Raw genomic sequence first — 16,419 nt, forward strand, 5'->3', positions numbered from 1 at the left:
ACACACACAATTAATATATGTGCTTGCCACCCTGGACCCTGGATGCATATAAATGTCTATATGAGTAGCAGGGCAGTAATAAATGCATACATACTGCATTGTAGGGGGTTGGACTGGATGACCCTTGAGGGTCCCTTGCCCCGCTACAATTTTATGATGCTATGGAATGAAAACTCCAAAGCAGAGTCAACCAAGCCCTCCAAAAGCCTGGGAGAACACATGTCTTTTTACTGGGCAACAGAAGGCCATCAGTTACTTCCTGCCTGAAAGTCCTACCTTGGTGATGATACTTTTGGAGCAGATTGCATCCCCTCCTGACAATTTTTCTCTCTCTTAGATATTCATGGGAGGCGCAATGCGGGGGGGGGGAGCAATGTGGAGACCGGGGGGGTGGAAACAACCCCCCCCCTAAAAAAACAACAACCCACAGGGCTTAGGAAATGACAGTTCATTTGCTACTCCCTTGGGTCGCACAGTGCCTAAATGAGAACAGAGTTATCTTTTCTGCAGCCCTGAACCTGCCCATTTGTATCTGATAGTATTTTGTTTCCATGCTCTGGATTCATTGCTCCAGATCATTACGCTACAGCAGACGATCAGCCTGCAGAACCCTTTTTAATAACAACAGAAGAGGCGTCACTATTTCAGGCTGCGTATCCAGAAGTGGTTGCTCGGTACCATATGGAGAAGCTGGAAATATGCAAGGAAAGGAACAAAGGTAAATCTGAAGCTTCGGGTTTTGATTAAATAGACACCGTGCTCCTTTCGTTTTGTGAAATTGCCCATTATCCTCCCGAGATGTATGCATCTTAGTCAGCGAGGCATTATAATGTAAGCAGATTCTCAGTCACATTCCCCAGCCCTTGCTTAACTGCCCTTTAAATCACAGATTGCTTCTGTTAAGTTCATCACAAGGAACAAAGCCTCATTTTTACAAGGTGACTTTGTTTTGTCTGGTTATTTTAGGTAAGAAGAAGAAGCCTAAAGAGAGAGAACGCTTATCTGGGGACAGTGAAATTGCAGATCTTCTTTCTCGGCTGAACATGCGATCTGATGAGGAAGCCTTTCCCGGCAAAGATCCTAAGCCCCCATTTACAACTGTTTCTGGTTTTCAAACAGTCCCAGAAAAGGGCTCTAAAATTCAGGGCCTACCTGTCTCTACACATTTTCCTACTGCAGTCACGCAAAGTCAAAACCCACCATCTACCTTGCTTGCGACTACTTTGCAAAATACAGAGTATAATTGCATTCCTGACGGTTCTCTGAGCTCGCAACCTGAAAACTTGCATGCATCTTCCCAAATTGCCCATCTGCAGCTGAGTGACATTGACTGGGAAGGAACATCCTTCAGCATTTCTCCAAAGCGGGTTAATATTGCTTGTTCGGAATCTGAGTCAGATGCGAGTAATAATTTTCCAAATCAACACTCTTCACTGCACTGCAAAACAGCTGAAATCATTCCCCCGTCTTTGAATTCTGTGCGATATGATCCAAATCTACCAGGGAGTGAGGAGTGCTCTGTTTCCAAAATTGACCTTCATAAAGGTCAAAATGATTTATCTTCACAAGAGCGGGCAATTCTGAAGCCTTCTGCTTTGGAAGCTTCTCCCAGCCTTTCAGATATGTCTCTATTAAACTCTTTGCAAATGGTAGAACAAATCAATGTTACATCTAGCCCTGAGGGAAAAGTTCCATCTCTTTCAGCTCAGCTAAATGACAGTGCTCAGGAAGTTGAAAGTATATTACCAGGAAAATGTCTGCGGGGACTTGGCTTGCCAAACTTGCTCAAAAACTATGAAAATCCAGCCCAGGCGTCAGATAACCTCACCAGTCCAGGAACTTCAGTGTCTCTGGGCGCCGGAACACTAAAACCAACTTGCTTGGGAAACAAGTCACCAAGATTGTCTTGCAAGTCAACGGAAGTCCTAGATAGCTGTCAGGTGAGGGGAAAGCCCCTGCCGGCCACTCATAAAAGCTCGCTGAAGAAGAGCGTGTGCCAAAAGATTTACTCCAGTGAAGACAGTGATGATGAAAATGTGAAAGGTAGAAAGAAGGCTCACAGAAGCCCTAAGTGGCGAAGGAAGGGTCGCGTTGTTCAGCTGAAGGACAAGTGTAGGGACAAAAGGAGCAGCCATGAATTGGTGGCTGAAGTTGTGCCAGGAGAGAACTCTCTTAAAGGGCCTGCCATTAATTTACCAGTGGAAGAGCTTCCTATTGCACACATTCACAATTCTCTGACACTCTCAGAATCTAAGCTTTGTCGATCCTCTCCTCTTCAGGCAAGTGAGGCTGCCGCCTGGGCTGATAGCCCCCTTCCTTTGGCCGAACGTCTGAAACTAAGACTACAGAGCAGTTGAGGATCCCTTGGCATTCTGCTCTTCTGGGCATTTCTTAAACTCTCTTCTCCTTCTCCCTCCGTCACCTTTGTAAAAGCTCAACCGACAGATCTACGTAAAGAGACACAACTTTAATGAGTGAGGACGCAGGGAGAGATCCGGAATGAGCAGAACTAAATGCTGGTATGAAATTAACTAGTCTCTTCAGTCAGTCTTTATAGCTCTACCGTGGTTTCCTGTAGAACTGGCTGTGGATTGTGCTGATGGCTCATAAGCGTATTCTTCTTTTGTTGATGTACATCATATCTTCACACTTCAGATATCTTCACGCTTCAAGGTTATGCAATATGACTGGGTCTTTTTTAGAGCTTTCCATGGACCAAATCACAGAACATACCCCTACGGGTCTGGGATCTTAGACTGGGTTTGCAAGCAAACAAGAATGCTGTGGTGTGAGATACCGCTCTTGAATTCTGCCCCGTGTAAGAACCTCAGTACTCAGTTATTGCAATGTGTTCTATGTGGGGTTATCCTTGGGCCTGGTCTGGAAGTGGCACAAAAGGCTGTGACTAGACTTTTGATGGGGAAAGTCTATCAACAGTCCATAACTGTTCCTCAAAAGTTTGTACTGGCTGCCCACACACTACCGAGCCAGATTCAAGGTCCTTGTATTAATTTTCAAGTCCCTTAACAACTTGGGTCCAGGATTACCTCAGGGACCGCCCGATCCCTTATATCCCTGTCCAATTCCTGGGGTCTTTGGGGGCGTCACTATTAGTGGTTCCCTGTGGCTCAGAAACATAGCTCATAGACACCAGGGACCATGCATTTAATATTGTGGGCACAGTTTTTATGGACCTCCCTTCCATTTGAGATCAGACAGGCCCCCTCCCTGCTGAACTTTCAGCCCCTGCAGGCAACCCCATTCCAGCAGGCATTTTAAACTGATGTTTTTTATTTTATAGTTTTAACTGATTTTTATTTTTTGTATTGTATCCTTGTAAACCGCTCAGAGGTTGTTGTAGTTAAGCAGTATAGAAATTGTTTAAATAAATAAAGAAGAAACTCCCTGCAAATTAAAAAAAAAAAAAAGCCCGACACAACAAGGAGAATGAATCTTACCTATCCCTTTGCCTGTTGTGTTGGTTTTCTATTTGCAGTGAGTTCTTAACTTAGGGAGAAGGGACATAGGTTGTACCGCTTCAGTATACAGTGGTACCTCGGGTTACATACGCTTCAGGTTACAGACTCCGCTAATCCAGAAATAGTACCTCGGGTTAAGAAGTTTGTTTCAGGATGAGAACAGAAATTGTGCTCTGGCGGCGCAGCGGCAGCAGGAGGCCCCATTAGCTAAAGTGGAGCTTCAGGTTAAGAACAGTTTCTGGTTAAGAACGGACCTCCGGAACGAATTAAGTTCTTAACCCGAGGTACCACTGTACATCACTGCTTCTTAACCTGAGGTACTACTGTATACTGGATGCTTTGTGATGCTGCAGGCCACTGAAATAATACACGGGTAAACCAGATATAATGCCTTCAGTAATCATGGCAATCCCAGTTGCTGTAAAGATGCAATCTGCTCTCTTCAGTAGCTGGAAGCTGGGAGAGCGTTGGAAGAAAGCGAGATGTCATTGTTCAGGCAGCTTCAATGCAAACAGACAGTGGCATCTTGATTATTCTCTGCTTGTCCACTGTCACCCCCCCCCCCCTTTTCTCCAAGTTCAGCTAGATGCAGCTGTAGCTACTCACTTATAGTCAACCCTTTTATTCTCGGAGCGTACTGTAGCTCAGCTGAATTTACTGCTATGCAGTATCTTTCCCTGGAAAGTGTATACTACAAGTATATCAGCAGCAAGTCAATGGATCAGTGTCACATGTTGGCATTATATATTTACCACATCAATATTGTGCCCTTTCTTTTGATTTTGTGAGCTCTGGAGCCAAAAGCCTTTGAATTAAACATCAAAAAGAATGGCAGTTCACCTCCGGCCATGGGGTTAAATCAAGGCCTAAATTAAATCTAGGCAGTATTATGTAATAGCCAAACACCTCAACCCTTTTGATGATTAAAGTATTTTACTTCTTTATACTGGAGTCCTAAGTGCATTTGCCGGGAAGCAAATCCTATTGATTTCAGCTGAACTTTTCATATTAGAGTCCCTAGGATTGCACGCCTTATCCTACACTGCAATTCTGTACACGTCTACTCAAAATTAAGTCCCATTGTGTTTAATAGGGTCTGCTCCCAGGTATGTGGGTGTAGAATTGCAGCCCAAGAGAAGTGTCTGAAGCCCGTGACTATCTGTGGTTTTAACTGCCTAACTACAGCCTTATAAGCATTGTGTAATTGTATAAACCTTGTGTATAAATGCAGGGCTAGCTAATCTGCGGTTCTCCAGCAATTCCTAACAGCCCCAGCCAGCCCACTTGTCCCAAACAGAATTAATTAAATGGTGAAATGATGTGCAGAAGAATTTATAGTGCACTGTTACTCATGTTTACCTGGAACAAGCGTTGCTATGTCCATTGCACTCTTTCCCCCAGCAAAAAATTATCTGGTCCCAGATATTGCATGTCTATCATGTCACATCCAGCTGCAAACCACAGGTTATGGGAGGGAACCGAGGCAATATATATTTCTGCATTCCTATAAAGCAGGGGGTTTGCTGTAAAGTTTGCTACCTGATATATTATTTTGTAAGGTGGGAGAATTGCATGGCATTTTAACCTATAGACATGCACAGAAATGGTTTGTGGTGTGCCTAGGATGGTCGTTGCAAAAACTAGGAATTAAGGTGAAATCTACGTAAAGTTAATTAAGGTACTTTGAAATTGCACTGGAAGAGACTTACGGATGTATTTAACTCGCCCATTGAAAATATGGGGCTTGGGCATGCACAGCTGTGGCTGGGACATGCCCTAAAACCGGTTTGTAAGAAATTGGGAGGACTTGCTGTTTTAGATGTAAAACACACTAACCTGCAATGCAGGAATCTTTTGTCCAGTGTGGAGTTCAAACCCATAACCCTGAGATTAAGAATCTTGTGCTCTACTGACTGAGCTAGCTCAAGAAACAGCTGCACAGCTGTGGTTTGTGGGCTGTAGGCCCTCCAGAGAAGTCGCTGGAGAAGTCCCTTTTAGCTGCATGACCTGTCGGAACACGCCTGGGGTCACACGCAGCCCCCGGAATGAGACAGACCTCTCCGGGCGTCTTCCTGATGAAGCGCAGCCCGGGACGTTCACAAATCAGTCCCAGTGTGCACCAGCGACACATATCAAAAGACATGTGCATGCTCACTCAGGAGAGTATAGCAGAAACGACCGTGGAGCACGAGTATAGCATTCTAAGTGGTTTATTAAGCAATATATACAGGACAAAGCAACCATGGCGTCCTCTCACATCTTCTCCAAGAGAGAGAGAAAGAAAAGTACAAAAGTACAGTACAGCAGAAGACGGATAAGACTGACTTCCGTTCTCACACTTTCCAAGCCTAGAAAGTAAACACTAATGTGATGTAACAATCACACACCTAGCAACGGAGGAATGAAATGCTAACATTTCTCCTGAGATTGGGAGAAACTGACCATCGCACAAGGCAACAAGTAGCAATGTCACTACATCCCATCCTAAGTGCTCCTTTTCCAGCGCAAGGTATCTCATGAGTGGAAGCATCTCAAGCCTTCTGCCACTTGTGCGTTGTTGAGAAGAGTCTTGCCATGCAGAATTCTGCTCAGCTTAGAATAGTGAATTTTATCTGCTGTGGCAAATCACACTGCTGTTGGGCCAACAGACCTGCCATTAATGTTTGGCTGTGTAGTTCGCAAGTTTCAAATAAAAATACATGTTATTTCAGATACCTGTATCCAAGTTGTCTACTTTTTCTGACTTTTGCTATATGCGCAAGTTAGTTCGTCTTATTGGTCAGAAACGTGACAAAGCTGTGAAGGAAATTTAAGAACTTGGCACTTCTTAAACCTTCTCTCTAAACTTCTATTCATTACCCAGGTGTGTGTGTGTGTGTACACACACACACACACACACATATATATATATATATATATATACACACACACGAAATCTATTGTGGCACTCTGCAAATGTGAATATAAAAGCCTGAAAGCAGCTTAGCCAGCATGGTTTACCTTGTTCCCAAGGAATCTTAAGAAGGGATAACATTTTCTTGAAAACTGCATATCACAGGGTCTGTTAGAGAAGGTATTATATTTGTGTTTGCGATGTAAACGTGTCATGTTCTTTTAGGGTTTTGCCATAGCCTAGAATCCTATTTCTTCAAATAAATGCTGGGATTCTCAGTACTGTAACAACTATGGAAGGCACTGATAAAGCCTTGCAGTGACTAAATAAGATTGGCTGTTTTGTATTAGCAGATCAGTATATATATCTAGCAATGCATGCAAGTTTCATTTTCCTATAAGCCTTACTACTGTACAACTTTCCTCCGAGATCTAAGACTATTGTCCTCTGAATTCTTGGGGTTAAATCAGTGAGACTTTACCACATTATAATGAAAACTAAGGTTAAAGCTACAATTCTATGCACATTTACCAGGAAATAAATCCTACTGAACTCAATGGGACTTTTGAGCAGACGGGTCTAGACCCGTGCTGTATTATTATTATTATTATTATTATTATTATTATTATTATTATTATTATCATCATCATCATCATTATTGCTATTATTATTTATATACCGCCCTATTCCTGGAGGTTTCAGGGCAGTTCACAGAAAAGATCACAACATATATAAATAAAAACAACAACCCACTAACAACCCCCCCCCCCAAAAAAGAGCCACATTTTTAAAGGGCATAGGGTGTCAAACAGATCAACCAAAGGCCTGGTTAAAAAGGAACGGTTTTGCCTGGCGCCTAAAGGTGTCCAATGAAGGCGCCAGGCGAACTTCCCTGGGGAGAGCATTCAACAGATGGGGAGCCACTGCAGAAAAAACCCGTTAAAATGTGAGAAATGGGACTCGCAGTACACTCCTGATCTACATCCCTAAACTGGTTTGGGCATTCAGGACTCAAAGCTCAAGATGAATTCACTTTCCTAGGCATATCACAATGGGTATCCTGTGAAGAGAGTGCTTGAATACTGTAGCCAGAATAACACCCTCTGGATGTTATAAGACAATTATCATCTCATTGAAAGAGGTGGGTTTGCTTAGTGTGGAGAAGGGACATTTAAAAGGAAAACCTCAAATACCACATACTAATATTATTATAGAAGAAACATCAGCATGCTGAAGGGTTTTGTACCTTGGCTGTCCTTTGAAAGATGGGCCCTGGGAGGCAGGAAGGGGAGGAAGACAATTCAAGATATCACCCTCTCCAGAGGGCATGCTTAATGCTCCCATGGCAAGTTATCAAGCAAATCTTGTGTCACTGCCTAAAAAGAATACCCTTTTCCAAGACGTGACATGTTAGTTTTCCTTTTCCTAAATTGTAAGCAGCATCCACAGTCACTTCCCTTCACTGTTACAAAACAGTGGGTGGAGTCATAAAGATGCCGAGAAGGGCTGGCCGAAGCCTTTAAATTATTCCCAATCTTTTAATTGTTCCCTAAGACTCTCATGGAGCGTTACCAGCACAGAATGCAGATGCTGATGAGAAAGTCTACTTACATCTCCATCCACTTCTCTCTCACTCTCTGAATGATCAAACCAAAGGAGATGGCTATGCCTCTAGAGCCCTAGTGACCAAGGAGCCAGCAGAGGGAGGTGTCACAATGAAGGGCGTGTCACAAGGACCTCCGCAACCTAGCAACCACCAGCACTCAACTGACACTACTCTCAACTGACACTACTAAGTTTCCTTATATGGATTTTAATCCACGTTCAGCTTTTTACAAATATATAAAATCAAATTTATTCCTTTATAGTCAAGCTTCTGTTGTTCCTGCACGTACTGAGCATTAGCTATCTAATCTACCTATCTGCCTCTTTGGTCCTATACAGTGGTACCTTGGGTTAAGAACTTAATTCATTCTGGAGGTCCCTTCTTAATCTGAAACTGTTCTTAACCTGAAGCACCACTTTAGCTAATGGGGCCTCCCGCTGCCACTGCACCACTGCTGTACAATTTCTGTTCTCATCCTGAAGCAAAGTTTTTAACCTGAGGTAATATTTCTGGGTTAGCAGAGTCTGTAACCTGAAGCGTATGTAACCCGAGGTACCACTGTATTGCTGAACAGTGGAAAACCAGAAATCGCCCCTTTTGTATTTATTCATTTTATTACCCTCCTTCACCAGCAGGTCCTAGGGCAAGTTACAACCATCCAAAATTATTATTGTTGCTATTAATTAAATATGTATACTGTCCTATACCCAGAGATTTCAGGGCAGTTCACAGGATAATATCATAATATAAAAATACAAAATACATAATAAAAACAAAAACAGCCCAATAACACCCTCCAAAACAAAGGGCATTGGATGTCAACAGGGAGAGTTTGAAAATACAACTCTGGTGTCAAAGGCCAGGTAACAGACCCCCTAAGTGCCCCTATTTCTCAGGGACAGTCCCAGATTTACAGAAGCTGTCCCAGTTTCTGATGTGATCCCGGAATGTCCTGCTTTTCCTTAGGACCTCCCTATTTTAAACATTCCCTAAGACTGTCAGGGAGCATTACCAGCACAGAATGCAGATGCTGATGAGAAAGTCTACTTACATCTCCATGCACTTTCTCTCTCACTCCCTGAATGATCAAACCAAAGGAGATCGCTCTGCCTCTAGAGCCCTAGTGACCAATGAGCCCCCAGAGGGAGGTGTCACAATGAAGGGCGTGTCACAAGGACCTCCGCAACCTAGCAACCACCAGCACTGAACTGACACTACTCTCAACTGACACTACTAAGTTTGCTTAAAAGGTAAAGGTACCCCTGCCCGTACGGGCCAGTCTTGACAGACTCTAGGATTGTGCGCTCATCTTCCGGGTCACGTGGCCACCGTGACGAAGCTGCTCCGGCGAACCGGCACCAGAGCAGCACACAGAACGCCGTTTACCTTCCCGCTAGAAAGCGGTACCTATTTATCTACTTGCAGTTAATTGTGCTTTCAAACTGCTAGGTGGGCAGGAGCTGGGACCGAACGACGGGAGCTCACCCCGCCGCGGGGATTCGAACCGCCGACGATGCGATCGGCAAGTCCTAGGCGCTGAGGTTTTACCCACAGCGCCACCCGCGTCCCTAAGTTTGCTTATATGGCTTTTAATCCATGTTTAGCCCCAACACATTTTAAAAGGGCATTGGATGTCAATCAGATCAACGGAAGGGCCTGGTTAAAAAGGAACCTCTTTCCCTGGCGCCTAAAGGTGTATAATGAAGGCGTCAGGCAAACTTCACTGGGGAGAGCATCCCATAGATGGGGACCCACTGCAGAGAAGGCCTGTTCTCATGTTGCCACCCTCTGGACCTCTCAAGGAGGAGACACACAAAGAAGGGCCTCAGAAGATGATCTCAGGGTCTGGGTAGGTTCATATGGAGATAGGTGGTCCTTGAGTTATTGCGGTCCTGAGCTATTTAAGGCTGTATAGTGTCCTCGATCTGTTAGGAGTTGGTATGAAACTGCCTGTAGCTAGGAAAATGTCTACTGTGTTTAAACAAGTGAAACATGAAAGTTTCCGAAAACCTGAACTGTTGTAGATGTTACCTTTGATGTGCTGAAAGGCAACTTAGTTTAATATCCAGGTGCTAGACGGCTTTTCGCATTCCTTAGCAAATGATAAATATGTGGTAGCTATACTGCAGAAAATGTTTGTACGTTACAAAATCCATCATAAAAGGGATGTCTTTCCAGAAAAACCTTCCTTGGAAGGGGAAAAGAAGCAGAAATGTGGAGGTATTTAAAAGTGCCACTAGACTTTAGGGGTTTTTGGGGGGCTATACATAACTACTTTCTGGAAACTCCTTCCCAAGCCTTGTTTCCCCAAGCAAGACTCTAGAATTAAATTCTTATCAAATCTAGATGACCTTTCTTTTTAACAGAAAGATTTATGGGTTTTTATATACATATATAGTGAATCAACACTCTCTTTGACACAAAGGGAGGCTGGGTTTAGAAACTAGCATAGAAAGCTGCACTGCACATTGAGACAGTGTTAGAAATAAGACGTGTTTTCCTTCCTGAAGGGCAAAGTGCTAAATCTACCACTGAGTTTTATTATTTCACCAGTAGCACTTAGCCTATAACAGATCTAGTAATATTGCTAACTGCGGCTTCCTTTCATCTGCTGATGTAAAATGGCAGAGCTTCGACACCTCCTTAGACATGAAAAGATTTTTACCTTGACTCGTGATAACAGCTCCCATTAATCTTTCTCACTGTGAGCTGTCTGCATTTTATCCTAAAAGTGCTAATGCTAAAGTTTTCAGAGAAGGCTTCGAGATAGGAAAGAGGAGCCAGTCAGAAAATTCTTTCTAAAAAGATTTAAAATTCTCTTTCAGTCAATAAATGTGGTTTTCATTTTCTGCTTCAGCAAAATGCAATCAACTCTTTCAAAAAAACCCCAAGATTAATTATTGTTTCTTGGAGGTACGCAAGACAGCCTCCTGGTTACAGTAGCTTCCCTATTTATTTATATTTTTGTAGGGGGAAATGTTTGTAAGATAGCTAATTAGTTGCTGATGGACCTTCTCTTCACGTTTGCCTCTGGGTGACAACATAGAGCTAAAGAAGAATACAATAGAATTGGTAAAGGTAAAGGACCCCTGGATGGTTAAGTCCAGTCAAAGGCGACTGTGGGGTTGCAGCACTCATCTCGCTTTCAGGACAAGGGAGCCGGTGTTTGTCCACAGACAGCTTTTTGGGTCATGTGGCCAGCATGACTAAACTGCTTCTGGTGCAATGGAACACCGTGATGGAAAACAGAGTGCACAGAAACGTTGTTTACCTTCCCACCTCAGAGGTACTGTACCTATTTATCTACTTGCACTGGCATGCTTTCGAACTGCTAGGTTGGCAGGAGCTGGGACAGGGCAACGGGAGCTCAATCCGTCACGCAGATTTGAACCGCCGACCTTCTGATCAGCACCACCCGCACCTCCTTACTCTGTCCCAGCTCCTGCCAACCTGGCAGTTCAAAAGCACACCAGTGCTTACACAGCCCACTGCTCCATGGATGGAAGGAATGCATAAGGGCCCACCGGCCCCACCAGTGCACTTCCCATTGGGTTTGATGCATGATGGTCTATAGCTCCACTAGTAGTGCTTTGTCCACAGGAAGTCCCAAATTGAATCCCTCTCAGGAGAGCTGGGAAGGGTTCCTGCCTGAAACTCTGGAAAGATGGTACCATTGTTGGCAATGGATGGCATCTCCAGGGCTGAAGTCATCCAGCTATGTTAGCAGCAGCCAAGTGACCTCCCTAGGTAGTGCGTATGGAAGTCCTGGACTGCCCAGGCGGCCTCGCTGATGTTGTCCCAAGGAAAGCAAAGCAATATGTTTGGCAACAGTTGGGCTGCAGGAGTTGCCACAAGGATGCCTACAAGAGTCCACTCTGGATTTGTGTAGGGTTTACTCCTTAGCCTTTTTTCCTCCCAAATATACCCCACAAAGCGGCCGAGGTTTAGGATCAGAGTTTCCCTTCTGCTAGATGGGCTACCTTCCCAGGTGAATGAGCCCCATCTGCCCCTTCCTTCCTTCTACAACACAGGCAGAAACTGCCTTCTTGACCGCTGGACACACTACACTGGTACCTCAGGTTACAAACACCTCAGGTTACTTTGGGTTACAGACTCCGCTAACCTGGAAGTAGTACCTCGGGTTAAGAACTTTACCTCAGGATGAGAACAGAAATCGTGTGGCGGCAGCGGGAGGCCCCATTAGCTAAGGTTAAGAACGGTTTCAGGTTAAGAACAGACCTCCGGAACGAATTACGTTCGTAACCAGAGGTACCACAGTATTGGTTTCGTCCACTAACTCTGACTCCATATAAGGCAGATCTTTAAGTTCCCAGGAATAGGAATTGAATAACGGCCTTTCCCACACAGGTGGCAGAGAAACATTTCCATGGCAGGGATGTTGGCACAACATTATAATCCCCCATGCGTTCTTTCAACACATGGGAGGGCTGCCAAATATTTCCTGGTAAAATCGACATATAATGTCAAGCTGATAGAAATATAGCAGAAACACTTTCCAGCTACCTATGAAATGCAAGTTACCACACACAGAAAGTTATATACATCAGGAGCAGCTAAAAATGCCAGATCAAAAATCTTCATGATGAGTCGATGCCTTTGGAGAAATATGGAATATGTCAAAGTATAAGAGACATATTTTCTTTGCTGCTTTATGTGCAGTGGTGGTTTTCCCTCAAGCCCCAGTCTCTCTTCAGCAATTGCGTGCAACTTCACCATGAATGGATAGGTCACTTGACAAACTTAGGGAGAGATAATTCGGAATGATAGACTTTCATGCCATTGTCCAACTCAACTGGGGAGATAACAAATCTGAATAGGCGATAAATATGTTGTCTTTGGCCTTTTCTTTTCCATCAGTTCAACCTAATTGGAGCCTTTGACACTAAGGTGTCAATGCAGGAATTGCTCCTTCAACTTTGTGGCAGGTGATTTGCATTTCAGAGTTTGACACATTTATAGTCTTTGATCTTTTAACCACCAGCCTGCATCCCTGTTTGGGTGTTTTGTTTTTTAAAAAACAACAGGTGAAGTGATCAGCTCTTCTTAGGAACAACAAGAAAAACCTAGATCAACCTTCCATATCCAGATCCATATTTACCTGGAAATGTCATTCTTTGCTCAACAACACTTAATTATGTGAAGAGGATTGTAGGCTTTATACTACAACTGTATACTCGGAAGGAAGTCTCTGTATGTTAATGTTGCTTAAAGGTAAAGGGACCCCTGACCGTTAGGTCCAGTCGTGGCCGACTCTGGGGTTGCGATGCTCATCTCGCTTTACAGGCCAAGGGAGCCGGCGTACAGCTTCCGGATCATGTGGCCAGCATGACAAAGCCACTTCTGGTGAACCAGAACAGTGCACAGAAACACCGTTTACCTTCCTGCCAGAGCGGTACCTATTTATCTACTTGCACTTTGACGTGCTTTTGAACTGCTAGGTTGGCAGGAGCAGGGACCGAGCAACGGGAGCTCACCCCGTCATGGGGATTCGAACTGCTGACCTTCTGATCGGCAAGCCCTAGGCTCTGTGGTTTAACCCACAGTGCCACCCTCATCCCATTAATGTTGCTTACTCTCAGGTAATAAGGCTGCAAGCTTAATCTGATTTATATCAAACAAAGCAGCTGATTAGTAGTGATGCCAATCATGCTTTTCCAAACCTGGTTGGACTACAACTCCATCATCCCTGACTATAAGCCATTCTGGTTGGGAGTTATGGGAGTTGTAGTCCAAAATTTTTGGACTGGCCCAGAACACAAAACCACACGTTCTAACATTATGGTACTGTAGATATCTTTATTTTAAATAAAGTTCACAAAAGTTTAATACAACAACAAGGTACAAACCAAAGGTGTACACCGGTTCCTGTTGATTTTAACCCTCCAAGGGATTTAAAAAAAAATATTTCCGAAAGATAGGTCCCATATGATTCACTTAGATCGCACAATTTGTTCTGCAATGTGTACAATGAGGCACAATTTATTTTGGTTTTCCTAAGCATGAGAAGGAGCTGTACAGGGCACAGTACACTAGAACTGCTGTAGCTCAACATGGATGAGAGCATGAGGAAAAGGGGACTATTGTCCTTCCTGCTGTAGTCCTCTGTTCCCTATACAGGACATTCAGAATGTCCTCTGGGTGACGGCTTTTGGGTAGTGCAGAGATTTGCAGGAGAAAGAGAAAGTTCCTGTCATTAGTCTTGTCATCTGGGCAGGGACACAGGTGGAGCTGTGGTCTAAACCACTGAGCCTCTTGGGCTTCCCAATCGGAAAGTCAACAGTTCGAATCTGTGCTATGGGGTGAGCTCTCATTGCTCTGTCCTAGCTCCTGCCAACCTAGCAGTCTGAAAGCACATCAGTGCAAATAGATAAATAGGTACCTCTGCAGTGGGAAGGTAAACAGCATTTCCATGCGCTCTGGTTTCCATTACTGTGTTCCGTTGTACCAGAAGCGGTTGAGTCATGCTGGCCACATGACCCGGAAAGCTGTCTCTGGACAAACGCCAGCTCCCTCAGCCTGGAAGCAAGATGAGCGCCGCAACCCCATAGTCGCCTTTGACTGGACTCAACTGTCCAGTAGTCCTTTACCATCTGGGTTGTCCTGGGCTCTTGGCTTTGCTGATGTGGTCCAAAGGAAAACAGAGCAATACGTTTTGGACCAAGCTGGACTGCAGGAGTTGCCAGAAGGAGGCATACAAGATGCTATCTGACCGTCTTAGGGACTCCACTCCAGATTTCCATCGGGTTTGCTCCTTCTCCTGAAGCTATCCTGCAAGGCAGTGGAGGTTTACAGTCAGAGCTTTCCTTCTCCTAGACGGGCTACCTTTCCAGGTTGATGAGCCCCAACTGCCCCTCAAAAGAGGAAGACTGTACAGTGTATTGGACCCCAACATCAAACTGCTGGTAATTTTATCCAGCCACCCTTCTGGCTTCTGAGATCTCAGCCTGCATTGCCCACACATTTTCAAACATATCTTCAAAACCGTTCTAGACTAGAAACTGTTTCCCCCATAAATTAAGAGTAAGATTATCCAATATCTTCAGAACTGTGTCCTGGCGCACAGTCCTGACAACCATGTTAGGTGCATAGAAAGTTGCCTTATGCCAGGGGTCAGCAAACTTTTTCAGCAGGGGGCCAGTCCACTGTCCCTCAGACCTTGTGGGGGGCCGGGCTATATTTTTTTAATAAAATGAACGAATTCCCATGCCCCACAAATAACCCAGAGATGCATTTTAAACAAAAGTACACATTCCACTCATGTAAAAACACCAGGCAAGCCCCAAAAATACCCCAGAGGTGCATTTTAAATAAAAGGACACATTCTACTCATGTAAAAACACACTGATTCCTAGACCATCCACTGGCCGGATTTAGAAGGCGATTGGGCCGGATCCGGCCCCCGGGCCTTAGTTTGCTTACCCATGCCTTATGCTGAGTCTGCACAATGATCCTTCCAGATCAGTACAGTGTTGTCTTCATGTACTGTCCGTGGTCCTGAAGGGTTTCAGACAGAGGTCTTTCCCACAACTCCACTAGAAGATTGCAAGGATCAAACATGGGGGCCTTTGGCATTCAAAGCAGAAAGACCTATGGTCCTACGGCATCAATTTCTGGCCTATGTAGTCACACAGCACCCAAAGCTCCTTCACTTTTTAGCAGAAGTCCCTTCCAGTTCTGCCTCCAGGACATTACCATCACTAATTTTGATCTCCGGAAGACTGATGCATCTGTCTGTGTGGTTTCACTTCTAACCTTTTAGTGAATAAGAGAGCTATGATTGCCTGCCATGGTCTGATAAATATGTGCGGCAGAGCCTGGCAGATCAAGTCAAAGAAATTAGAGTTGAGCCAAGCTGTTTTTCATCTGCGTCTTCCCCCACAGCTGCCAATACTGGCATTAGTGAATTGCATTTTGCGGTGAATCTAGTTCCAGGTATATTAACAACAGAGCTGCCGATTTAAATGCAACTGCCTCGGGTTTCTCTACGAAGTGAGCAATTCGGGTGCAACCTCTAGGTATGAGACCAAAACTCAGGTATCAACCCAGATTTTGGCAGTACATTCAGACTCCTGCCTGACAAATGGAACCAGGATTACAGGAATCACAGCAGCCTCTAGCATGGCAGATGGGTCAAGGATGTCACTGTTGTTGTTTTATGCATTTGAAGCTCCCATCTGATTCCAAAACCAATGCAGACATTGCAGGAGGGTTCTGAGTGTGGAAATCTGTCTTTTCAATCACTATCCTCTTCTATGAACTGACCTTGGAAATCTATCACCACAGAATCTTCTGAGAAGGATTCTGACAATGTTTGGACTGGGGCTTTCAACTCATTAAATAATTTTAGCAGATCAATCTTTATGAAAGAACCAAGCTTGATTTTTCTAACACCACAGAAGCCCCTGTTGGAATGACAGTAT

The 16,419-nt window shown here is 44.3% G+C and overlaps 1 protein-coding gene and 1 long non-coding RNA gene across 4 annotated transcripts in view; one reads left to right on the forward strand and one right to left on the reverse strand.

The window, feature by feature from the left end:
- The window catches only part of GEN1 (GEN1 Holliday junction 5' flap endonuclease), an 88,341-nt gene extending 82,142 nt beyond the window's left edge, over positions 1-6,199 (forward strand). The window contains exons 14-15 of the mRNA XM_083495558.1: positions 575-718; positions 967-6,199. Of these exons, the coding sequence (XP_083351684.1) occupies positions 575-718; positions 967-2,357 (1,535 nt within the window). The 3' untranslated portion in view covers positions 2,358-6,199. The remainder of the gene's footprint in view (positions 1-574; positions 719-966) is intronic.
- LOC310703468 overlaps positions 1-8,004 on the reverse strand; it is a 155,531-nt gene extending 147,527 nt beyond the window's left edge. For 2 of the 3 annotated variants that reach the window (XR_014524158.1, XR_014524159.1), the window contains exon 1: positions 7,984-8,003. This is a non-coding gene — a long non-coding RNA (uncharacterized lncRNA). Of the gene's footprint in view, positions 1-7,983 lie in introns of all 3 variants that reach the window. The other variant, XR_014524160.1, reaches the window with a different exon arrangement.
- Positions 8,005-16,419: the final 8,415 nt, after the last annotated feature.

Source organism: Podarcis liolepis, assembly GCF_965112155.1.
Source record: "Podarcis liolepis genome assembly, chromosome: 3".
Taxonomy (NCBI): Eukaryota; Metazoa; Chordata; class Lepidosauria; order Squamata; family Lacertidae; genus Podarcis; species Podarcis liolepis.